The 26,093-nt window shown below is 53.2% G+C and overlaps 1 protein-coding gene across 1 annotated transcript in view; it reads right to left on the minus strand.

Moving 5' to 3' along the window:
* Positions 1 to 389: 389 nt before the first annotated feature.
* Positions 390 to 26,093, minus strand: part of LOC144677616 (C-myc promoter-binding protein-like) — a gene marked incomplete at its 3' end in the record, with an annotated part of 35,105 nt that continues 9,401 nt past the window's right edge. Inside the window, exons 4-16 of the mRNA XM_078537654.1 lie at positions 20,840 to 20,909; positions 19,201 to 19,370; positions 16,835 to 17,076; positions 16,650 to 16,716; positions 13,956 to 14,014; positions 13,648 to 13,792; positions 10,127 to 10,302; positions 8,942 to 9,042; positions 6,148 to 6,363; positions 3,819 to 3,964; positions 3,272 to 3,405; positions 1,042 to 1,171; positions 390 to 596 (exon numbers count right to left, since the gene is read on the minus strand). Coding sequence (XP_078393780.1) covers positions 390 to 596; positions 1,042 to 1,171; positions 3,272 to 3,405; positions 3,819 to 3,964; positions 6,148 to 6,363; positions 8,942 to 9,042; positions 10,127 to 10,302; positions 13,648 to 13,792; positions 13,956 to 14,014; positions 16,650 to 16,716; positions 16,835 to 17,076; positions 19,201 to 19,370; positions 20,840 to 20,909 — 1,863 coding nt within the window. The remainder of the gene's footprint in view (positions 597 to 1,041; positions 1,172 to 3,271; positions 3,406 to 3,818; positions 3,965 to 6,147; positions 6,364 to 8,941; positions 9,043 to 10,126; positions 10,303 to 13,647; positions 13,793 to 13,955; positions 14,015 to 16,649; positions 16,717 to 16,834; positions 17,077 to 19,200; positions 19,371 to 20,839; positions 20,910 to 26,093) is intronic.

Consider the following 26,093-nt stretch of genomic DNA (forward strand, 5'->3'; position numbering starts at 1 on the left):
GACAGCGCGGTGTCCAGAACTGGGCACAATCTGCAGCTGAGACTAAGTCAGTGATTTGTGAAGGTTTGAATATGACCCCCTCCTCTTTGTGCTCAGTGCCCTCATTTACAAAGCCCCACAACCCATGCACTTTTCAAAACGGCTTTCTTCATTTGCCTGGTCAGGGGTTTGTGATGATGCAGCCCTCACGCGGCCTGCAGTATATCACCTATTTCATAGTGCCTCCCCACCTTGACTCCCAAAGAGTACAACTCAAGATCCTTATCCCTGGGAGCATTCCTGGAAAGCGTGACGGTGTGAGGATGAAGACTACACCCGCTCAGAGCGGTCACGCTCTGTCCTCGATCACGGGAGAGGGAGCAGCGCCAATGCCCGGATTCAGCACCCACCTCGTCTGGCAGGACCACCTTCCTGGTCTCCACCTTCTTCAGCACATCGTAAGCGGTCTGCAGTGCTCGGACCTTCACCTGAGATGCCCGAACGTGGGTTGGGAGATAGATGAACCAGAGGGCGTAGCACTGGCCGAGGAGGCACTTGGCCCACATGTCAGGCACCAGGAAATATTTCTGTGTAATTTTCTGTGCTGATTTGATCTCCTGTGAACGAGAAGGGCCGGGAGGTGAGGGTTCAATCAGCTACAGAGCGTTTCCATCTAGTACAACCTCACAATGTTCAGTTCAGTACAGTTATGTTGAAACACAGCAGCCAACTTGCGCACATTAAGCTCCCAAAAACAACGCGTTATATGACGAGCTTTTAGTGATATTGATTGACGGATTAATCATTGCCACAAAACCAGGGATAAACGCACCTGCTCTGCTTCAAATAAGTGGACTTGGGATCTATTATGTCCAACTTAGACGGCACAGGGGTCCTCAGTTTGACGTCTCAACCGAAAGACAGCACCTCCCACTCAAAAAGAAGTTTCTGTAACCATCCAGCGCGCGCGGGCACACCGACACACGCGCGCGGGCACACCGACACACGCGCGCGGGCACACCGACACACCGGCAGAGGCTCAGCCACTGATGACTGCATTACCTGCTTTGTCCTCCTGGGAGCAGGGCTGCTGGGAGCGCTGCTCCGTGGCTGGTTCAGGAAGTGAGAGGTCTTTAGGGTGTCCTGCGGCCTGTCGAAAAGCTCAGCTTTGAGCAGTGGAAACCCATCATAGCTGCAAAAACAAATAAATACAGTTCGAGCGACCTGTAACCGGCCCACACACTCCCCCAGCTTCCCTTTACACAATCACACAGTACAGAAAGGGGCCATTCAGCCTGGTGTACCTGCCTTAGACTCACTAAATCAAATCGAAACACAGTGAGATTAGATTTTCTGGTCTCTTATTGCAGACAGAAGGGCACAGGGAGCTGAGCCAGACCGATTTACCAATCGCACGGCACAATTATATTTAAAACGTGTGGCTGGGTTCCTCTCTCAAGCATATCGACCCAGAGCTAACCAATGGGTCTCACCTCCACTTTCCTACCCTATCCACATATCCCCTTGGTGCTGAAATATCTACCCATTGAATATAGTCAATGACTGAACATCCTCAGCCCTCTGGAGAACTCCAAAGATTCACAACCCTGAGTGAAGAGGTTTCTCCTCATGGACGACTCTTAGCCTGAGGCTTTGCCCCCATGTTCTGGGCTATGGGCCGGGGGAAATGGCCTCCCAGTATCTACTCTGTCAAGCCGTCCCAGGATCTATCTTCCAATGAGATCACCGTTCGGTCTTCCAAACTTCACTGAGAACAGCTCTAGTTTCCTCAACCTCTCCTCACTGGGTAACTTGCTCAGCCAGCAGTTGAGCGAACCTTCTTTGCGTTACCCTCTTTCTTTAGAGGGAAGAGGCCAAGTGGACACGGTGCCCTCGGGTGTGGTGTAGCCAAAGCACCACGTGGCTGGAGGACAGCTCTCCCCGCAACTTGGTCTGGGCAGGAAGCTCCTCTGGAGAACGCTAGAAACACAGGAGGGACGTCCCCAAGGCATCCCTGAAGAGGTCAAACATTCCCGCCCACTGTCGGGAGGGAGTCCCTGGCTCGTTCACTAACCAAGATGGAGAAGGCGCAGCCGGGGAGATGCCAGACACATCGAGAGACTTCGTCAGGAACCTGCAGGGGGCAAAGTCGAGGCATCGGGGCACAAGCCTCCCCACCACCCATCACCCACCCATCCAACCCTTCAAACACCAGCTGTCCCACACGGGACAGGGTCTGCAGATCACACACTGGACTTCAGCCACATCAGAATCCATCGAGTCGGAGTGGAGACCGGTCACACACAATCCCGAGGAGGTAACTGTAGCAGGGCCGAGGGTCACCCCATCTCAGGCTGAATGTATCCCTGGAGGATGACCTCCTGCCTCACTCAGCCAGTTAACCAGCCTATTCTTCACCCCACCCCTTACCCCTGATCTCCAATAGTTTGTGTACTGCAATCAGAAGTTTGAAAAACATATAAAGATCACAATGTCTTTTTTTTTTTAAAACGTCCCTATGATTTATTTCCCAGAATTTTTCCTCATACGTTGGGTCTCCCTGGATAACCCAGGAGTTTGGTCAGCCAGCTGTACAGACAGACGCAGCGACAGCGATGCCCATTGTTAAACACAGGCTCCCAAACAACAGGCGAGGGGGAATGACATGGAACAGACAGCACAGGATCAGGTCATTCAGCCCCACAATAGTGCTAGCTGAGGATATTAGGGAGAACTCCTCCCCCCCTGCCCACCCTGCCCCTCCCTCACATTTACAAAAACATATTTTAAATCAGGTGTTAGACTGAAGAAAGGTCAATCATGAGAGAGGATTCCAGCTGTTGAAACAGCCTCTCTGACCTTGAGTTACAGCTATCAGTCCTCTAAATACCCCCTCCTACTTACTACCCGCAGCCCCCCCAGACCCAACTCCACCCCTAAAGGCACCAGTTGTTGCTGGGAACGATCCCACAGGAAGCAACCACTTCACCTGAGCAACTCTGCAGTGTACACAGGATATTCAACTGTGGAGGCATCACAGCTGAGTCCAACCCTGTCCCCCCCCCACCTCGCTCCCACCGATGTACTCCAGTAAGTACATATATGCGCTCCAGTAAGAGACCCAGGGTAGGGGTGAGCAGCAGATACCCTTGGTCGATCAGCCCACAGACACTGGGACAGAGACCACCTGAGCAGGGTAGGCAGGGGCCACCATGGAACCACATCCAGCACCTCTAGGAGAGGAGGGGCACTAAACTGGCACAGGGATTTCTCAGGGTTTGGGTGATGGTACCTGTACAAACGAGGGGGCTCTTTGCCGTCTGGTGTCTGAGGGACCTCGGGTGGCATGATGAAAACAGTGTGCTCACTCCGCTGGGACTCATCCACCTCGATCAGGCGGACGGTGTCCATCTTCTCCACGTCCACCTGTAAGAAAAGCACTGGGGCTCAGGCCAATGGCAATGCTCAGTATTTACCGCAGCGGCTTAATCTGCTTTACATCAGCTCTTAACTCTAACACAGCGCCGGCAGCTGCCTTTCACACAGTGAGTTACTTTGCAGTGACTGCCATAATCTCACAGGATGTGCACAGCAAGATCCCAAACAACAAACAACGCCTATCAAAAGGGGAGGGGCTGCTTTTTATTCTTTGATGGGATGTGGGCGTCACAGGCTAAATCAGCACTCGAGGAGGTGGTGATGAGCTGCTGCCCTGAAGCCGTGCAGTCCATGTGGTGGTGTTAGGGAGGGACTTCCGGCATTTTGACCCAGTGAGAGTGAAGGGGATGGTGCGGAGGCAGAAGGCGTTGTTGGTGCGGCACCAAGCGGAACGAGCTAACCTTCTCCACACATCCATCGAAGAACTCGAGACTCGAGTGCCTGTCGCTGACGAAGGAACATTCCTCGATGAACTGGGTGAACAACTGAGTCTTGGTCAGTAACGTGTAGAACTTCTGGTTGGCTCGATCGCGACTTTTCAGGAACCCTGAGAGTGAAGAGACAATGAGATCGGATCAAAACTGAACCAAACCACTGGTTACTGAACAGGATTACTGATTAATCACCTGGTTATGCAACACGATCACTGGTTACTGAACAGGATCACTGGTTAATCACCCGGTTACTGAACAGGATCACTGATTAATCACCTGGTTATGCAACACGATCACTGGTTACTGAACAGGATCACTGGTTAATCACCCGGTTACTGAACAGGATCACTGATTAATCACCTGGTTATGCAACACGATCACTGGTTACTGAACAGGATCACTGGTTAATCACCCGGTTACTGAACAGGATCACTGGTTAATCACCCGGTTACTGAATGCGATCACCGGTTAATCACCCGGTTACTGAACAGAATCACTGGTTAATCACCACATTACTGAACAGAATCACTGGTTAATCACCACATTACTGAACAGAATCACTGGTTAATCACCCGGTTACTGAACACGATCACTGGTTAATCACCTGGTTACTGAACAGAATCACTGGTTAATCACCTGATTACTGAATACGATCACTGGTTAATCACCTGGTTACTGAATACGATCACTGGTTAATCACCTGGTTACTGAACACGATCACTGGTTAATCACCCGGTTACTGAACAGAATCACTGGTTAATCACCCGGTTACCGAACACGATCACTGGTTAATCACCCCATTACCGAACACGATCACTGGTTAATCACCCCATTACTGAATAGGATCACTGGTTAATCACCTGATTACTGAATACGATCACTGGTTAATCACCTGGTTACTGAATATGATCACTGGTTAATCGCCTGGTTACTGAATACGATCACTGGTTAATCACCCAGTTACTGAACAGAATCACTGGTTAATCACCCGGTTACTGAACACGGTCACTGGTTAATCACCTGGTTACTGAACAGAATCACTGGTTAATCACCCGGTTACCGAACATGATCACTGGTTAATCACCTCATTACTGAACAGGATCACTGGTTAATCACCTGGTTACTGAACATGATCACTGGTTAATCATCTGATTACTGAATACGATCACTGGTTAATCACCTGGTTACTGAATACGATCACTGGTTAATCACCTGGTTACTGAATACGATCACTGGTTAATCACCCGGTTACTGAATACGATCACTGGTTAATCACCCGGTTACTGAACACGGTTACTGAACACGATCACTGGTTAATCACCTGGTTACTGAACAGAATCACTGGTTAATCACATGGTTATTGATCGCTGGCATAACCGGCCCTGCATAACTAGCTGCCGTTTAACCGATGGATCGAGCTGCCCTTCAGAGCAAAAGCACAACACAGCATCTAACACCCCCCACCCTGCCCCAGTCCCCAACAGGGAAATGAGGGACAACACAGCATCTAACACCCCCCACCCTGCCCCAGTCCCCAACAGGGAAATGAGGGACAACACAGCATCTAACACCCCCCACCCTGCCCCAGTCCCCAACAGGGAAATGAGGGACAACACAGCAACCAACACCCCGCACCCTGCCCCAGTCCCCAACAGGGAAATGAGGGACAACACAACATCCAACACCCCCCACCCTGCCCCAGTCCCCAACAGGGAAATGAGGGACAACACAGCATCCAACACCCCCCACCCTGCCCCAGTCCCCAACAGGGAAATGAGGGACAACACAGCATCCAACACCCCCCACCCTGCCCCAGTCCCCAACAGGGAAATGAGGGACAATAATACTGATAGGGACAGGAGGCCATTCAGCCCCTCCAGCATGTTGCTCCATTCAATTAGATCATGCTGGATTGGATTTTAACTCCACCTACCCTCTTCCAACCTGTAAAACCTTAATACCCTTGCCTAATTCTTGCCAACATGGTGCCTTACTCATCTAAACCTCTGATAGTCCGTCACATCCCTGGACAAGGGAAGGAATTTCATGACGGGGGCAGAGGGGGATTTTCCACCTCAAGGTCTGAGTGAATTCAGCCTCGCAGGAGCTGAGCTGGTTAAAATGAAGAGGGGTTTAGACAGAGACTTACAGAAGCAGCTACATTACTGGGTTCTGGAAGAGAGTTAGGAGAGAGGGTTACTGTTGACACATTTGGTGCAAGGCAGGAGGTGCATCGGAGTGAGCGGGTGAGTGACATTCCTTCCAATAGCTGCCTCGGGGGTTCCCCGCTGCTTACCCTGCAGGTTGAAGAGGGAACTGGAGTCAGTAGTGGTCTCGGAGGGCGCCTGAGTGATGGGCATCAGGTAAGAACGATATCCCTTCAGAGTGCAAGCCATGAAGCGCAGGAAAGCCTCCTGGATCTCCAGCTCCAGCTGCTTCTTACGCCCGTAGATTAAGTCATAATCTGTTAAGAGAAACTCCAGGGTGGCCTCCTCCGCTGGCCGGTTGTACACTGGGGGGAGACAAAGCGCAGTGAGTTAGACACAGTCGGATGCAGTGTTAGAGAAGGAGCTGCAGTCCCTGCGCAAACATGAGAGAGAGGGAAGGAACCACACAAACTAGACTGGCCGGTGGTCGAATCCAGCTCTGCGCAGCTATCCCAGGACAACACTGGGACTGCAGCCACGTTAAAAAGAGCAGGACTGCAACATGTCAGGACATCTCAAAGCAACTCACAACCCACCACAAACTGTTCACACGGAGTTCCTGCTGGGACACAGGAAACCCGACAGACAATATGGGGACCGGAAACTCCCACACGTATCAAAGTGAGAATGACCAGACCATCCGTTTTGAGCGCTGCTGATTAAGGAATTGACCATCACAGCAAAGATAAATCCACCTGCTCTTCAAAATCCTGGCTTTCCTGTCCACCGGAGACGGCAGACAGGCTCTCAGTTTAACGTCTCATTTAAAAATTAGCACCTCCAACAGTGCAGCATCCACTCACCCTCCGACAGTGCGGCGCTCCCTCAGTACTGACCCTCCGACAGTGCGGCACTCCCTCAGTACTGACCCTCCGACAGTGCGGCGCTCCCTCAGTACTGACCCTCCGACAGTGCGGCACTCCCTCAGTACTGACCCTCCGACAGTGCGGCGCTCCCTCAGTACTGACCCTCCGACAGTGCGGCGCTCCCTCAGTACTGACCCTCCGACAGTGCGGCACTCCCTCAGTACTGACCCTCCGACAGTGCAGCGCTCCCTCAGCACTGACCCTCCGACAGTGCGGCGCTCCCTCAGTACTGACCCTCCAACAGTGCGGCACTCCCTCAGCACTGACCCTCCAACAGTGCAGCGCTCCCTCAGCACTGACCCTCCGACAGTGCGGCGCTCCCTCAGCACTGACCCTCCAACAGTGCGGCGCTCCCTCAGCACTGACCCTCCAACAGTGCGGCGCTCCCTCAGTACTGACCCTCCGACAGTGCGGCGCTCCCTCAGCACTGACCCTCCGACAGTGCGGCGCTCCCTCAGCACTGACCCACCGACAGTGCGGTGCTCCCTCAGTACTGACCCTCCGACAGTGCGGCGCTCCCTCAGTACTGACCCTCCGACAGTGCGGCGCTCCCTCAGTACTGACCCTCCGACAGTGCGGCGCTCCCTCAGTACTGACCCACCGACAGTGCGGCGCTTCCTCAGCACTGACCCTCCGACAGTGCGGCACTCCCTCAGTACTGACCCTCCGACAGTGCGGCGCTCCCTCAGTACTGACCCTCCGACAGTGCGGCGCTCCCTCAGTACTGACCCTCCGACAGTGCGGCACTCCCTCAGTACTGACCCTCCGACAGTGCGGCACTCCCTCAGTACTGACCCTCCGACAGTGCGGCACTCCCTCAGTACTGACCCTCCGACAGTGCGGCGCTCCCTCAGTACTGACCCTCCGACAGTGCGGCGCTCCCTCAGTACTGACCCTCCGACAGTGCGGCGCTCCCTCAGTACTGACCCTCCGACAGTGCGGCGCTCCCTCAGTACTGACCCTCCGACAGTGCAGCGCTCCCTCAGTACTGACCCTCCAACAGTGCGGCGCTCCCTCAGTACTACACTGAGAGTGTTAGCCTTGATTTTCTGCTGTTGTCTCTGGAGTGGGTCGTGAACTGACGACCTTCTGACCCTGAGGTGAAGGTGTGAATCACTGAGCCATGGCCGACGGGGTCAGCCTCGGTGGAATGAAACGATGAGGGTTTCAGAATCCTGACTGATCTGGCGAGCGACCCTGCCAAGAGCTTTCCTTGTGGGTGTGAGTCGACTCCTCCTGTCATTCAAGGGGCCATGGGGTTGGGGGTGGGCTATTACTCCACGAATACTCATGTTATATTAGACCCATCGGCCAGTAACCCACGCGATACACTAAAACTTCAGTATGCTGGCTCTTGCATTCTCTGCCTCTATATATAGTCCAGACTCACTTACACTTCTGAGCTGCAAGTTCGGTGTCAGTTGAATCATCAGTACTCAGGCTGGAGATGTCTATACCAGGCCCTGCGATCAAACCTCTGAGTCCTGCAGGCTGGGGGGGGCGGGATCAAACCGGGCTCTACAATGCAAAGTGAGAGCCTGGATGTTGTGCTCAAGTCTCTGGAGAGCAGTGTGGACCCCAAACTCCTGGCTCGGAGGAGAGAGAGAGAGAGGGGGGGAGTCCCCCCCCACTGAATCGCAGCTCACAAGAGGGGGCTGAAAGAAAGTGCCAGCTCCAGGAGAGCGCCCATGTGTGGAGGGGTCAGTCCCCTGGCGAGGCCTCCAGCGGCTGATACCCTCCCATCAATCACTGGGAACAGGCAGCAATGGTGGGGCCTGATGCCCTGAGAGAGTCATTGGGGCTTCAGCAGGGCCAAGGCGGAACCAGTGGGTGTGAACTCCGGGGCTGGTGGGGAAAGGGTGTTTCCCCGATAGTTACTGTTGCTTCTGAGAGACGTGGGAATCGTTTCCTTGAGCAGTGAGAGGACTGCGACTCTCTGGATCACCGCAGGAGTGTGAGGAGGGAGCTAAGAGCAACTGGGTTAGGCTGAGAGGAGACAGCAGTTCCCATTACTCACATTCATCCAGCTGTTGGTAGAAGGTGTTGAGGGAGTTCAGCAGCATTTTACAAGCTTTCCGTGGGAACGATCTCAGCGTTAAGCTCTTCTTGTCTTCGGCCCTGGATCAAAAAGAGGCATGGGATGGGAGAAAAATCAAAAAATAGCAAGAAAGAGAGAGCAAATCACAGGCAGAAACGGCCAGATGAGAATCACTAAACAAAAATTCAAACTGAATGCCCCATCAGACTCAGATTCTACAGTTTATTTTACATTCCAGGTTTACTGATATTACAGTAATCACTGCTACCCCTCCCTCCCGATAATCAATATTAATCACCGCTCCCCCTCCCCTCCCGATAATCAATATTAATCACCGCTCCCCCTCCCTCCCGATGATCAATATTAATCACCGCTCCCCCCCACCTCCCGATAATCAATATTAATCACCGCTCCCCCTCCCGATAATCAATATTAATCACCGCTCCCCCCCACCTCCCGATAATCAATATTAATCACCGCTCCCCCTCCCCTCCCGATAATCAATATTAATCACCGCTCCCCCTCCCCTCCCGATAATCAATATTAATCACCGCTCCCCCTCCCAATAATCAATATTAATCACCGCTCCCCTCCCAATAATCAATATTAATCACCGCTCCCCCTCCCAATAATCAATATTAATCACCGCTCCCCTCCTAATAATCAATATTAATCACCGCTCCCCTCCCAATAATCAATATTAATCACCGCTCCCCCTCCCCTCCCGATAATCAATATTAATCACCGCTCCCCCTCCTTCCCGATAATCAATGAGCAGCAGTGCTCCATGTCAGCTCACCAGTCCCGCTCCCCTTCCGCTGCCAATTCGACCTGCATTGATACAGCTCTTTACATTAGCTCAGAACATCCCACAAACAGCTCCCCCTCCCCTCCTCACCACGCGCCCCTCCCCTGCCCCCCTCCCACCATAACAAGCAGCATGGATACTTCGCCAGCTGTGTTGGTGAACGAACTGCGCTGGTGCGTATGCTGCGCCGGGGCGGGAGAGCTGCGCCGGGGTGGGAGAGCTGCGCCGGGGCGGGAGAGCTGCGCCGGGGCGGGAGAGCTGCGCCGGGGCGGGAGAGCTGCGCCGGGGCGGGAGAGCTGCGCCGGGGCGGGAGAGCTGCGCCGGGGTGGGAGCTACGCCAGTGCGTGCAGACTCACTGTGAGATGGTGTTGGTGTCCAGATCAACACAGATCACATCCTGGGGTAGGTCATACAATTCGAAGTAGCTGGAATGCACACCCACGATGAAAGGGACTGGCGCGCTCAGCACGTCTGCCAGGTTGAGCGGGCACAGAGGAATATAAGGGCACTGCCAGCGGAACGGAAAGATCATCTGGAGGTAGAAAACAGGACAGAGAGAGAAAGGAAGGAGAGCATTAATCACACTGGAGGTGGTGGATTGGAAGTTTCTGTGACCTCTCAATTCAGAGAAGATCATAGCACATCAGCTTTTATAACTAGAGAGCTGGAACATAAAGGAGAGGATGTTTACTACAGTGATATAAAGCCCTGGTTAGACCACATCTGTAGTAACCATGTACAGTTCTGGGCATCACACTTCAGAGAAGATAAAATGGGCCTGGAGGGAGCTCAGCAGAGATTCACCAACAGTTATCAGGGCTCCAAGGATTAATTTATGAGAAGATTTTACATGAATGAGGCTTGTGTTCCTGAGGATATCAATGGTTAATGGGTGATTTGATTGAGGTTCTTACGAATTTGAACAACAATGATCAGGTAGAGAGAGAATCTTTTTCCATTGTAGGGGAAGCCTAGGACAAGGGGACAGAAACTTAAAACCGGAGCCAGGCCATTCAGGAGAGAAGTTCGGAAACATTTCTACATGGAAAGGGAGGGAGAAGGGTGGAACACTCTCTCCCACAAAAAGCAGATGATGTTAGCTCAATCTATCATTTTAAATCTGAGATCAACAGGTGATTGCTAGCCAGGGGTACTTGGGGGGATATGTAGTCTGGACACAAATCAGCCAGGACCTTAATGAACTGACTCAAAAACATAGAAAAATAGGAGGGGTAGGCCATTCGGCCCTTCGAGCCTGCTCCGCCATTCAATAAGATCATGGCTGATCCTCTATCTCAACACCGTACTCCCACTCTGTCCCCAAACCCCTTGATGCCTTTAGAGTCCAGAAATCTATCAATTTCCTTTTTAGCTACATTCAGTGATTTGGCCTCCACAGCCTCTCTGGTAGAGAATTCCACAGGTTCACCACCCTCTGAGTGAAGAAGTTTCTCCTCATCTCAGTCCTAAATGGTCTACCCTGTATCCTGAGACTGTGACCCCTTTTTCCAGATCCCCCAGCCAGAGGAAGCATCATCCCTGCATCCAGTCTGTCCAGCCCTGTCATAATTTTATATGTTTCAATGAGATCCCTCTCATTCTTCTAAACCCCAGTGAATACAGGTCTAGTCGGCCCAATCTCTCCTCATACGACAATCCTGCCATCCCAGGAATCAGTCTGGTGAACCTTCGCTGCGCTCCCTCTATGGCAAGTATTTCCTTTCTTAAGTAAGGAGACCAAAACTGCACACAATACTCCAGGTGTGGTCTCACCAAGACCCTGTACAGCTGCAGTAAGACATCCTTGCTCCTGTACTCAAGTCCTCTCGCACTGAAGGCCAGCATACCATTTGCCTTCTTAACTGCTGGCTGCACCTGCATACTTGCTTACAGTGATTGGTGTACAAGGGCACCCAGGTCCCTTTGTACATCAACATTTCCCAATCTATCACCATTTAAATAATACACTGCCATTCTGTTTTTCCTATTTGAGTGGATAACTTCACACTCATCCACGTTATATTGCGTCTGCCATGTATTTGCCCACTTACCCAACCTGTCTAAATAATCCCTTGAAGCCTCTTAACACCCTCCTTCCTCATCGCTCACATTCTCACCAAGTTTCATGCCGTCAGCAAACTTGGAAATATTACAAAAACAGAAAATGTTGGAAAAACTCAGCAGGTCCAACAGCACCTGTGGAGAGAAAGGCAGGGTTAATGTTTTGAGTCCGAATGACCCTTCTTCAGAGTCACACGGACTCGAAATGTTAACCCTGTCTTTCTCTCCACAGATGCTGTCAGACCTGCTGAGTTTTTCCAGCATTTTCTGTTTTTGTTTCAGATTTCCAGCATCTGCAGTATTTTGCTTTTATCTTGGAAATATTACATTTGGTTCTCCCTCATCCAAATCATTGATGTATATTGTGAATAGCTGGGGTCCAAGCACTGATCCGTGCGGTACTCCGCTAGTCGCTGCCCGCCACTCCGAAAAAGACCCATTTATTCCCACTCTGTTTCCTGTCTGCTGACCAATTCTCAATCCATGCCAATATATTACCCTCAATCCCATGTGCTTTAATTTTGCACATTTATGTGGGACTTTATCAAATGCTTTCTGAAAATCCAAATACACCACATCCACTGGTTCTCCCTTATCTATTCTGCTAGTTACATCCTCAAAAAACTCCAGTAGGTTTGTCAGACATGATTTCCCTTTCATAAATCCATGTTGACTTTGTCTAATCCCATTGATATTTTCTAAGTGTCCTGTTATCACATCCTTTATAATAGACTCTAGCATTTTCCCTACTATTGATGTTAGGTTAACTGGTCTGTAATTCCCTGTTTTCTCCCTCCCTGCTTGTTTAAATAGTGAGGTTACATTTGCCACCCTCAAATCTGCCAGGACTGTTCCTGAATCTATAGAATTTTGGAAGATGACAACCAACACACCCACTATTTCCATGGCCTTTAGTACCCTGGGATGTAGATTATCGGGCCCTGGGGATTTATCAGCTTTCAGTCCCATTAACTTCTTCAGCACTGTTTTTTTAGTAATACTAATTTCCTTCAATTCCTCCTTTGCTAGACCCTCGATTCCCTAGTATCTCTGAGAAGTTATTTGCATCTTCTTCCATAAAGACAGAACTAAAGTAGTTGTTTAATAGCTCTGCCATTTCTTTGTTCCCTATTATAAATTCTCCCATTTCGGACTGTAAGGGACCTACATTTGTCCTCACTAATCTTTTTCTTTTAGAAGCTTTTAGAGTCTGCTTTTATGTGCCTTGGAGGTTTACATTCATACTCTATTTTTCTCCTCTTAATCAATCTTTTGGTTCTCCTTTACTGAATCCTAAACTGCTCCCAATCTTCAGACTTGCTACCTTTCCTAGCAACTTTACACGACTCCTCTTTGGATCTAATACTGTCTTAATTTCTTTTGTTAGCCGTGGTTGGGCCGCTTTTCCTGTTGTGTTTATGTGCCAGAAAGGAATGTATAACTGTTGCAATACATACACTCGCTCCTTAAATATTGGCCACCACCTATCCACCTTTTAATGAAGTTCCCCAATCTATTTTAGCCAACTCGTGCCTCATACCTTCACCGTTTCCTTTGTTAAGATTTAACACCTTAGTTTCAGATGGGAGGGGAACGGACGGGGTACAGTTGAGATGTTATTACGAAGGGTTGTTGCCAGTTACTGACTGAATAGTGAGCATCGCAGCCAAATATCCTCACCACTATTTTCCCCATCTCGTCCCCAAGAGCTGACAATTTCGGGAGCTCGTTCCCGAGGGTCTCTGCGACAGGGCGCCAGTCAGTCAGGCATTCACCCCGGTCGTCACCAACAAACCCGAGAGAGTAACAGACTCACCGAGACCAGGGCCTCGCACACACTGGTGAGGACAGCAGGTCGCAGGGAGTGAATCAGCAGCTTGTGTTCGATTAGGACTGTGAGGAGCAGGGTGACAGTATTCTCAGCGCCTAGATTCTGGAGCAGGGTGAAGTAACTGGCCCCACTGAAACAGAGAGAGAGAGAGCAGGGGACACACGTTAACAGGGATGGCAGACTATTGGAGAGGTGGGGAGAGGGAAAGGGGAAGGAACACAAAGACTGAGAAATCACTGACGTTGATAGAAACCCCATCAACCAGATAATGAGCAAACAATGGCAACACCTACCTGAGCAATAGAGGGGATGACACAGGCTGGCAAATCAGCAAATTGTCATATGGAGAGAGCTGAAACACACAGAGCACAAAAATCAACTCACACATGCCAGTTATACACCCAGCGTAAACTGTGAACTCACACCTGCCAGTTATACACCCAGTGTAAACTGTGAACTCACACCTGCCAGTTATACACCCAGCGTAAACTGTGAACTCACACCTATCAGTTATACACCCAGCATAAACTGTGAACTCACACCTGCCAGTTATACACCCAGAGTAAACTGTGAACTCACACCTGTCAGTATTAATCCCGGTGTAAACTATGAACTCACACCTGTCAGTATTAATCCCAGTGTAAACTATGAACTCACACCTGTCAGTATTAATCCCAGTGTAAACTATGAACTCACACCTGCCAGTTATACACCCAGCGTAAACTGTGAATTCACACCTGCCAGTTATACACCCAGCCTAAACTGTGAACTCACACCTGTCAGTATTAATCCCGGTGTAAACTGTGAACACACACCTGTCAGTATTAATCCCAGCGTAAACTGTGAACTCACACCTGTCAGTATTAATCCCGGTGTAAACTGTGAACACACACCTGTCAGTATTAATCCCAGCGTAAACTGTGAACTCACACCTGCCAGTTATACACCCAGCGTAAACAGTGAACTCACACCTGTCAGTATTAATCCCAGTGTAAACTGTGAACACACACCTGTCAGTATTAATCCCAGCGTAAACTGTGAACTCACACCTGCCAGTTATACACCCAGTGTAAACAGTGAACACACGCCTGCCAGTTATACACCCAGTGTAAACTGTGAACACGCACCTGTCAGTATTAACCCCAGTGTAAACTGTGAACTCACACCTGTCAGTATTAACCCGTGTAAACTGTGACTTCACACCTGTCAGTATTAACCCCAGTGTAAACTGTGAACTCACACCTGCCAGTTATACACCCAGTGTAAACAGTGAACACACGCCTGCCAGTTATACACCCAGTGTAAACTGTGAACACACACCTGTCAGTATTAACCCCAGTGTAAACTGTGAACTCACACCTGTCAGTATTAACCCGTGTAAACTGTGACTTCACACCTGTCAGTATTAACCCCAGTGTAAACTGTGAACTCACACCTGTCAGTATTAATCCCAGTGTAAACTGTGAACTCACACCTGTCAGTATTAACCCCAGTGTAAACTGTGAACTCACACCTGTCAGTATTAACCCCAGTGTAAACTGTGACCTCACACCTGTCAGTATTAACCCGTGTAAACTGTGACCTCACACCGGTCAGTATTAATCCCAGTGTAAACTGTGAACTCACACCTGTCAGTATTAACCCCAGTGTAAACTGTGAACTCACACCTGTCAGTATTAACCCGTGTAAACTGTGAACTCACACCTGTCAGTATTAATCCCGGTGTAAACTGTGAACTCACACCTGTCAGTATTAACCCCAGTGTAAACTGTGAACTCACACCTGTCAGTATTAACCCCCGTGTAAACTGTGAACTCACACCTGTCAGTATTAATCCCAGTGTAAACTGTGAACTCACACCTGTCAGTATTAACCCCAGTGTAAACTGTGAACTCACACCTGTCAGTATTAACCCCAGTGTAAATTGTGAAATCACACCTGTCAGTATTAACCCCAGTGTAAACTGTGAACTCACACCTGTCAGTATTAATCCCTGTGTAAACTGTGAACTCACACCTGTCAGTATTAATCCCGGTGTAAACTGTGAACTCACACCCGTCAGTATTAACCCCAGTGTAAACTGTGACCTCACACCTGTCAGTATTAATCCCGGTGTAAACTGTGAACTCACACCTGTCAGTATTAATCCCAGTGTAAACTGTGAACTCACACCTGTCAGTATTAATCCCGGTGTAAACTGTGAACTCACACCTGTCAGTATTAATCCCGGTGTAAACTGTGAACTCACACCTGTCAGTATTAATCCCGGTGTAAACTGTGAACTCACACCTGTCAGTATTAATCCCAGTGTAAACTGTGAACTCACACCTGTCAGTATTAATCCCAGTGTAAACTGTGAACTCACACCTGTCAGTATTAACCCCAGTGTAAACTGTGAACTCACACCTGTCAGTATTAACCCCAGTGTAAACTGTGAACTCACACCTGTCGGTATTAACCCGTGTAAACTGTGAACTCACACCTGTCGGTATTAACCCGTGTAAACTGTGAACTCACACCTGTCAGTATTAATCCCAGTGTAAACTGTGTACTCACACCTGTCAGTATTAACCCCAGTGTAAACTGTGTACTCACACCTGTCAGTATTAACCCGTGTAAACTGTGAACTCACACCTGTCAGTATTAACCCCAGTGTAAATTGTGAAATCACACCTGTCAGTATTAACCCCAGTGTAAACTGTGAACTCACACCTGTCAGTATTAATCCCTGTGTAAACTGTGAACTCACACCTGTCAGTATTAATCCCGGTGTAAACTGTGAACTCACACCCGTCAGTATTAACCCCAGTGTAAACTGTGACATCACACCTGTCAGTATTAATCCCGGTGTAAACTGTGAACTCACACCTGTCAGTATTAATCCCAGTGTAAACTGTGAACTCACACCTGTCAGTATTAATCCCAGTGTAAACTGTGAACTCACACCTGTCAGTATTAACCCCAGTGTAAACTGTGAACTCACTGACCTGGACAAGGATTCGAGGTCTCTGTGCTGATGGGAAAGGAACATTGTGCAAGAAGTTCGAGATGTGTCTGAAATGTGGCAGAAAATTGGAAATTATTCTTTTTTTTTTAAACAGTAACAGACTGAACAGAAAACAATCAAACTCGAAGGAGCAGGAGATCCAGGGAAGGGTCTCTTTCCACTCACTTTTCGATTGGTAAAACGTGTGGCCCAGATATCGAGTAGCGATACACAAAAGTTAGAAATTTCTGGAACACGTCAAAGAAAGGCCAGTGGGATAGGACACAGATACTCTTCTTGGTCTGGACAGATTTGGTGAGAATGGGTCTGCGATCGATCACACTGAGCAGCCCCAGGCTGAGTCGCTGTTTATCAGTTAGCTTATCACGGCCAAATGATTCATAAAACTGGATCGCTGCTCCGTACACCTGTCAAAGATAACAGCTGTTAAAGCCTCCATTCCCTGCCTGACCCTCCCCGTCCCCACAGCCTGCTCCCCTATCCCCGTCTCCACAGCCTGCTCCCCTATCCCCGTCTCCACAGCCTGCTCCCCAATCCCCGTCTCCACAGCCTGCTCCCCTATCCCTATCCCCGTCTCCACAGCCTGCTCCCCTATCCCCGTCCCCACAGCCTGCTCCCCTATCCCCGTCTCCACAGCCTGCTCCCCTATCCCCGTCTCCACAGCCTGCTCCCCTATCCCTATCCCCGTCCCCACAGCCTGCTCCCCTATCCCCGTCTCCACAGCCTGCTCCCCTATCCCCGTCTCCACAGCCTGCTCCCCAATCCCCGTCCCCACAGCCTGCTCCCCTATCCCCGTCTCCACAGCCTGCTCCCCAATCCCTATCCCCGTCCCCACAGCCTGCTCCCCTATCCCCGTCCCCACAGCCTGCTCCCCTATCCCCGTCTCCACAGCCTGCTCCCCTATCCCCGTCTCCACAGCCTGCTCCCCTATCCCCGTCTCCACAGCCTGCTCCCCTATCTCCGTCTCCACAGCCTGCTCCCCTATCCCCGTCCCCACAGCCTGCTCCCCTATCTCCGTCTCCACAGCCTGCTCCCCTATCCCTATCCCCGTCCCCACGGCCTGCTCCCCTATCCCCATCCCCACAGCCTGCTCCCCAATCCCCGTCTCCACAGCCAGCTCCCCTATCCCCGTCCCCACAGCCTGCTCCCCTATCCCCGTCTCCACAGCCTGCTCCCCTATCCCCGTCTCCACAGCCTGCTCCCCTATCCCCGTCTCCACAGCCTGCTCCCCTATCTCCGTCTCCACAGCCTGCTCCCCAATCCCTATCCCCGTCTCCACAGCCTGCTCCCCTATCCCCGTCCCCACAGCCTGCTCCCCTATCCCTATCCCTGTCCCAATAGCCTGCTCCCCTATCCCTATCCCTCCAGAGAGCTCCCCTCGCCCCCCTCTCCCCAGTCTGCTGTCTCCTCTCCTCCCTCATCCACCCACACCCCGCCCTGCAGCCTGCTCCCCCTCTCCCCCCCTCCCGCTCCCCCCTCCCCCTCCCCTCTCTCCCCGCCTCTCCGCTCCCCCTCCCCGTCTCCCCGCTCCCCCTCTCCCCCTCTCCCCGCTCCCCCTCTCCCCCTCTCCGCTCCCCCTCTCCGCTCCCCCTCTCCGCTCCCCCTCTCCCCCTCTCCCCGCCTCTCCGCTCCCCCTCCCCTGCTCCCCGCCCCCCCTCTTGCCGCTCCCCCTCTCCCCCTCTCCCTGCTCCCCATCTCCCCGCCTCTCCGCTCCCCCTCCCTGCTCCCCCTCTCCTCTCCCCCTCTCCTCTCCCCCCTCCCCCTCTCCCCTCTCCCCACTCCCCCCCTCCCCCTCTCCCCACTCCCCCTCTCCCCACTCCCCCTCTCCCCACTCCCCCTCTCCCCACTCCCCCTCTCCCCCTCTCCCCACTCCCCCTCTCCCCACTCCCCCTCTCCTCTCCCCCCTCCCCCTCTCCCCCCTCCCCCCTCCCCCTCTCCCCCCTCCCCCTCTCCCCCCTCCCCCCCTCCCTCTCTCCCCCCTCTCCCCACTCCCCCTCTCCCCACTCCCCCACTCCCCCTCTCCCCACTCCCCCTCTCCCCACTCCCCCTCTCCCCACTCCCCCTCTCCCCACTCCCCCTCTCCCCCTCTCCCCACTCCCCCTCTCCCCACTCCCCCATATCCTCTCCCCCCTCCCCCTCTCCTCTCCCCCCTCCCCCCCTCCCTCTCTCCCCCCTCTCCCCGCTGCCCCTCTCCCCGCTCCCCCTCTCCCCCCTCCCTGCTCTCTCGCTCCCCCTCTCCCCCCTCCCCCTCTCCCCCCTCCGCGCTCCCCCTCTCCCCCCTCCCCGCTCCCCCTCTCCCCTCTCCCCCCTCCCTCCTCCCCCTCTCCCCCCTCCCCGCTCCCCCTCTCCCCCCTCCCTGCTCCCCCTCTCCCCCCTCCCTGCTCCCCGCCCCCCCTCTCCGCCTCTCCGCCCTCCCTGCTCCCCCTCTCCCCCCTCCCCGCTCCCCCTCTTCGCCCTCCCTGCTCCCCCTCTCCCCCCTCCCCGCTCCCCGCTCCCCCTCTCCCTGCTCCCCCTCGCCCCCTCTCTCATACCTTTTCCCCAGTGGCAGCTGTCAGTACAAAGGTGGAGAAGACAGGGAGTTGGTACTTAGTTCCTGTCGGCCAGCTTTCGATGGTAGCTCCCATTGGCAGGCAGAAGACAGGCACAGTTCTTGGGAGAGGGAAGGACTCAGTGTTAGTCTCTGGGTACCTGCTGATCAAGCCTGGCATGGCACAGAAATGGCAAGAGTCAGTAAGTCAGCTCGAGTGAAGCCAATGAAGTAAATCTAATCCATCTCCGCACACTTCATCCTCTCAAGGAGCTATTCATGCTCCTCAAATTGTTTCACAATCATATGTCACGTAATGATAGCCCAACCTTGTCTGTGTCACTGACTGACCACTCCATAGTGCGGCCCTGTCTCTGTGTCACTGACTGACCCCTCGATAGTGCGGCCCTGTCTCTGTGTCACTGACTGACCACTCGATAGTGCGGCCCTGTCTCTGTGTCACTGACTGACCCCTCGATAGTGCGACCCTGTCTCTGTGTCACTGACTGACCCCTCGATAGTGCGACCCTGTCTCTGTGTCACTGACTGACCCCTCGATAGTGCGACCCTGTCACTGTGTCACTGACTGACTGACTGACTGACCCCTCGATAGTGCGGCCCTGTCACTGTGTCACTGACTGACTGACCCCTCGATAGTGCGACCCTGTCACTGTGTCACTGACTGACCCCTCGATAGTGCGACCCTGTCTCTGTGTCACTGACTGACCCCTCGATAGTGCGACCCTGTCTCTGTGTCACTGACTGACCCCTCGATAGTGCGACCCTGTCACTGTGTCACTGACTGACTGACTGACTGACCCCTCGATAGTGCGGCCCTGTCACTGTGTCACTGACTGACTGACCCCTCGATAGTGCGACCCTGTCACTGTGTCACTGACTGACCCCTCGATAGTGCGACCCTGTCACTGTCACTGACTGACCCCTCGATAGTGCAACCCTGTCACTGTGTCACTGACTGACTGACCCCTCGATAGTGCAACCCTGTCACTGTGTCACTGACTGACTGACCCCTCGATAGTGCGGCCCTGTCTGTGTCACTGACTGACTGACCCCTCGATAGTGCGGCCCTTTCACTGTCACGACTGACCCCTCGATAGTGCGACCCTGTCACTGTGTCACTGACTGACCCCTCGATAGTGCGGCCCTGTCACTGTGTCTCTGACTGACTGACCCCTCGATAGTGTGGCCCTGTCACTGTGTCACTGACTGACCCCTCGATAGTGCGGCTCTGTCACTGTGTCACTGACTGACCCCTCGATAGTGCGGCCCTGTCTCTGTGTCATTGACTGACCCCTCGATAGTGCGGCCCTGTCACTGTGTCACTGACTGACCCCTCGATAGTGTGGCTGTGTCACTGACTGACTGACCCCTCGATAGTGCGGCCCTGTCTCTGTGTCATTGACTGACCCCTCGATAGTGCGGCCCTGTCACTGTGTCACTGACTGACCCCTCGATAGTGTGGCTGTGTCACTGACTGACTGACCCCTCGATAGTGCAGTCCGAAGTTTCACTCCTATCTAACTTGGAAATCTAGTTGGTTCTCTCCCTCTCTTCTCATAGATCTGAGATTTCTCTTTACTTGTAAACTGACTGTTTGCCTTTCACTGCAGGATAATCCTCACCAGCTTCGTAGGCCAGAGCTGTCCCCTTCGCCATCGATTTCTTGTAACACAGATAGATTCCTGGACCCCACTGGAAACAGAGGGAAATTCACTGTTAAACCCTCCTTACTGACCTGAGGCATCAATGTGCACAACCCACCATCTCTCCCCAACAAACCCCCTCCCATTCCCCCCACAACCCACCATCTCTCCCCAACAAACCTCCTCCCATTTCCCCCACAACCCACCATCTCTCCCCAACAAACCCCCTCCCAGTCCCCCAACAACCCATCTCACCCCCAACAAACCCCCTCCCATTTCCCCCTCAGCCCATCTCACCCCCAACAAACCCCCTCCCATTCCTCCCTCAGCCCATCTCACCCCCAGCAAACCCCCTCCCATTCCCCCCTCAGCCCATCTCACCCCCAACAAACCCCCTCCCATTCCTCCCTCAGCCCATCTCTCCCCCAACAAACCCCCTCCCATTTCCCTCTCAGCCCATCTCACCCTCAACAAACCCCCTCCCATTCCTCCCTCAGCCCATCTCTCCCCCAACAAACCCCCTCCCATTTCCCTCTCAGCCCATCTCACCCTCAACAAACCGCCTCCCATATCCCCCTCAGCCCATCTCACCCCCAACAAACCCCCCTCAGCCCATCTCACCCCCAACAAACCACCTCCCATTCCCCCCTCAGCCCATCTCACCCCCAACAAACCCCCTCCCGTTCCCCACTCAGCCCATCTCACCCCCAAAAAACCACCTCCGATATCCCCCCCACAACCCACCATCTCACCCCCAAAAAACCCCCTCCCATATCCCCCCCCACAACCCACCAGCTCACCCTTAACAAACCCCCTCCCATATCCCCCCCCACAACCCACCATCTCTCCCCCAACAAACCCCCTCCCATTCCCCCCTCAGCCCATCTCACCCCCAACAAACCCCCTCCCATTCCCCCCTCAGCCCATCTCACCCCCAAAACACCCCCCTCCCATTCCCCCCTCAGCCCATCTCACCCCCAAAACACCCCCCTCCCATATCCCCCTCAGCCCATCTCACCCCCAACAAACCCCCTCCCATTCCCCCCTCAGCCCATCACACCTCCAACAAACCCCTTCCCATTCCCCCCTCAGCCCATCTCACCTCCAACAAACCCCCCTCCTATTTCCCCTTCAGCCCATCTCACCCCCAACAAACCCCCTCCCATTCCCCCCTCAGCCCAGCTCACCTCCAACAAACCCCCCTCAGCCCATCTCACCTCCAACAAACCCCCCTCAGCCCATCTCACCTCCAACAAACCCCCCTCCTATTTCCCCTTCAGCCCATCTCACCCCCAACAAATCCCCTCTCATTCCCCCCTCAGCCCATCTCACCTCCAACAAACCCCCTCCCATTTCCCTCTCAGCCCATCTCACCCTCAACAAACCCCCTCTCATTTCCCCCTCAGCCCATCTCACCCTCAACAAACCCCCTCTCATTCCCCCTTCAGCCCATCTCACCCCCAACAAACCCCCCTCCATTTCCCCCACAACTCACCATCTCACCCCCAACAAAACCCCCTCCCATATCCCCTTCAGCCCATCTCACCCCCAACAAACCTCCTCCCATTTCCCCCCACAGCTCATCGCATCCCCAACAAACCCCCTCCCATTCCCCCTCAGCCCATCTCACCCCCAACAAACCCCCTCCCATTTCCCCCCACAGCCCATCTCATCCCCAACAAACCCACCTCCCATATCCCCCTCAGCCCATCTCACCCCCAAAAAACCCACTCCCATAACCCCCCCACAACCCACCATTTCACACTCAACAAACCCCCTCCCATATCCCCCTTCAGCCCATCTCACCCTCAACAAACCCCCTCCCATATCCCCCCCCACAACCCACCATCTCACCCCCAACAAACCTCCTCCCATTTCCCCCCACAGCCCATCTCTCCCCCAACAAACCCCTTCCCATTTCCCCCTCAGCCCATCTCTCCCCCAACAAACCCCCTCCCATTTCCCCCTCAGCCCATCTCACCCCCAACAAACCCCCCTCCCATTTCCCCCTCAGCCCAGCTCACCCCCAACAAACCCCCTCCCATTCCCCCCACAGCCCATCTCACCCCCAACAAACCCCCCTCCCATTTCCCCCTCAGCCCAGCTCACCCCCAACAAACCTCCTCCCATTCCCCCCCACAGCCCATCTCTCCCCCAACAAACCCCTTCCCATTTCCCCCTCAGCCCATCTCTCCCCCAACAAACCCCCTCCCATTTCCCCCTCAGCCCATCTCACCCCCAACAAACCCCCTCCCATTTCCCCCTCAGCCCATCTCACCCCCAACAAACCCCCTCCCATTTCCCCCTCAGCCCATCTCTCCCCCACCAAACCCCCCTCCCATTCCCCTCAGCCCATCTCACCCCCAACAAACCTCCCTCCCATTTCCCCCTCAGCCCATCTCACCCCCAACAAAACCCCCTCCCATATCCCCCTCAGCCCATCTCACCCCCAATAAACCCCCTTCCATTCCCCCCTCAGCCCATCTCACCCCCAACAAACCCCCTCCCATATCCCCCTCAACCCATCTCACCCCCAACAAACCTCCCTCCCATTTCCCCCTCAGCCCATCTCACCCCCAACAAATCCCCCTCAGCCCACCTCACCCCCAACAAACCCCCTCCCATTTCCCCCCACAGCCCATCTCACCCCCAACAAACCCCCTCCCATTCCCCCTCAGCCCATCTCACCCCCAACAAACCTCCCTCCCATTTCCCCCTCAGCCCATCTCACCCCCAACAAACCCCCTCCCATATCCCCCTCAGCCCATCTCACCCCCAAAAAACCCACTCCCATTCCCCCCTCAGCCTATCTCACCCCCAACAAACCCCCTCCCATATCCCCCTCAGCCCATCTCACCCCCAACAAACCCCCTCCCATATCCCCCTCAACCCATCTCACCCCCAACAAACCCCCACCCATTCCCCCCTCAGCCCATCTCACCCCCAACAAACCCCCTCTCATATCCCCCTCAACCCATCTCACCCTCAACAAACCTCCCTCCCATTTCCCCCTCAGCCCATCTCACCCCCAACAAATCCCCCTCAGCCCACCTCACCCCCAACAAACCCCCTCCCATTTCCCCCCACAGCCCATCTCACCCCCAACAAACCCCCCTCCCATTCCCCCTCAGCCCATCTCACCCCCAACAAACCTCCCTCCCATTTCCCCCTCAGCCCATCTCACCCCCAACAAACCCCCTCCCATATCCCCCTCAGCCCATCTCACCCCCAAAAAACCCACTCCCATTCCCCCCTCAGCCTATCTCACCCCCAACAAACCCCCTCCCATATCCCCCTCAGCCCATCTCACCCCCAACAAACCCCCTCCCATTCCCCCCTCAGCCCATCTCACCCCCAACAAACCCCCTCCCATATCCCCCTCAACCCATCTCACCCCCAACAAACCCCCACCCATTCCCCCCTCAGCCCATCTCACCCCCAACAAACCCCCTCTCATATCCCCCTCAACCCATCTCACCCTCAACAAACCTCCCTCCCATTTCCCCCTCAGCCCATCTCATCCCCAACAAACCCCCTCCCATACCCCCCTCATCCATTTTGGGCTTAAATGTGGGAGCCACAATTGGTAAATTTGCGGATGCCACAATAATTGTGCGCGTGGTTGATAGTGAAGAGGAGCTGTCAATTCCACAATGAGATCAAAGCTTTGGTTGAGCGGGTGGAGAAGTGGCAAATGGAATTCAATCTGGAAAAGTGGGAGGTAATACATTGGGGGAGGGCAAACAAAGCCAGGGAATACACAATAACCGGGAGGATAGTGAGAAGGGTTGAGGAAGTGAGAGACCTTGGAGTGCATGTCTACAGGTCCCTCGAGGTGGCAGGACAGGTGGATAAGGTGGTAAAGAAAGCATATGGAATGCTTTCCCTTATTGGACGAGGTATTGAATACAACAGCAGGGATGCGATGCTGGAACTATGTAAATGCTGGTTAGGCCACATCTGGAATTTTGTGTACAGTTCTGGGCACCACATTACTGGAAGGACGTAATCGCTCTGTAGAGAACACAGAGGAGATTTACAAGAATTTTTTTTTTTTTATTCATTCATGGGAATGTGGGCTTCACTGGCTGGGCCAACATTTATTGCCCATCCCTAATTGCCCTTGAGAAGGTGGTGGTGAGCTGCCTTCTTGAACCCCTGCAGTCCCTGTGGTGTAGGGCTTGAAAATTGTAGCTATGAGGAAAGGTTAGATAGACTGGGGCTGTTTTCCTTAGAACAGAGGAGAGGCTGAGGGGTGACCACCTGAGTGCACAAAATTATGAGGGGCCTAAATAGAGTAGACAGTAAAGGCCTGTTTCCTCTAGCTGAGGGGTCAGTTACCAGGGGGCACAGATTGAAGGTGATGGGTAGAAGGATTAGAGGGGACATGAGGAAAAGCTTTTTCACCCAGAGGGTGGTGGGTGTCTGGAATTCACAGCCTGAATCGGTGATTGAGGCTGAAACGCTCAACTCATTTAAAAGGCACCCGGATCTGCATCTGAACCTGTGAGGGTACAGACCAGGGGCTGGAAATGGGATTAAAATGAGCGGCTAGAGTGTGTGTGTGAGAGAGAGTGTGTGTGAGTGAAAGAGAGAGAGTGTGAGTGAAAGAGAGAGAGTGTGTGTGTGAGAGTGTGTATGTGTGTGAGTGAGAGAGAGATTGTGTGTGTGTATGTGTGAGAGAGAGAGGGAGAGAATGTGTATGTGAGAGAGTGTGTGAAAGAGAGAGAATGTGTGTGTGTATGTGTAAGAGAGAGACTGTGTGAGAGAGAGAAAGAGAGGGTGTGTGTGTGTGTGTGTGTGTGTGTGTGCTCGCTATGGATCACACCGGAATCCACCAGCAGCAGATGTGCTCGCTGTGGATCACACCGGAATCCACCAGCTCCCACATGCTACAGCTGCAACACATCACCTGGCCTGTCATCTTTATTTTGTTTAGAGTACAGGGCGGGGGGGAAGTGCCTTAAAACTCAGCAATTGCCTTCCTGCACACCTCATTAATGCCTCTGACCCTCTTGGGTCTCGCTATCTCTGCCCCCACTCCGCCCTACCTAGGCCACAGATTTAAATCGATTTGCAAGAGAAGCAAATGCGACGTGGGAAAACATGTTTTCCACACAGCGAGAGGTTGGGGTCCGGAATGCACGGCCTGGAAGTGTGGAGGAGGCAGGTTCAATCGAGGCATTCGAGGCGGCATTGGATGGTTATTTAAATAGAAACAATGTGCAGGGGT

Source organism: Cetorhinus maximus, unplaced genomic scaffold (assembly GCF_964194155.1).
Source record: "Cetorhinus maximus unplaced genomic scaffold, sCetMax3.hap1.1 HAP1_SCAFFOLD_2762, whole genome shotgun sequence".
Lineage (NCBI taxonomy): Eukaryota > Metazoa > Chordata > Chondrichthyes > Lamniformes > Cetorhinidae > Cetorhinus > Cetorhinus maximus.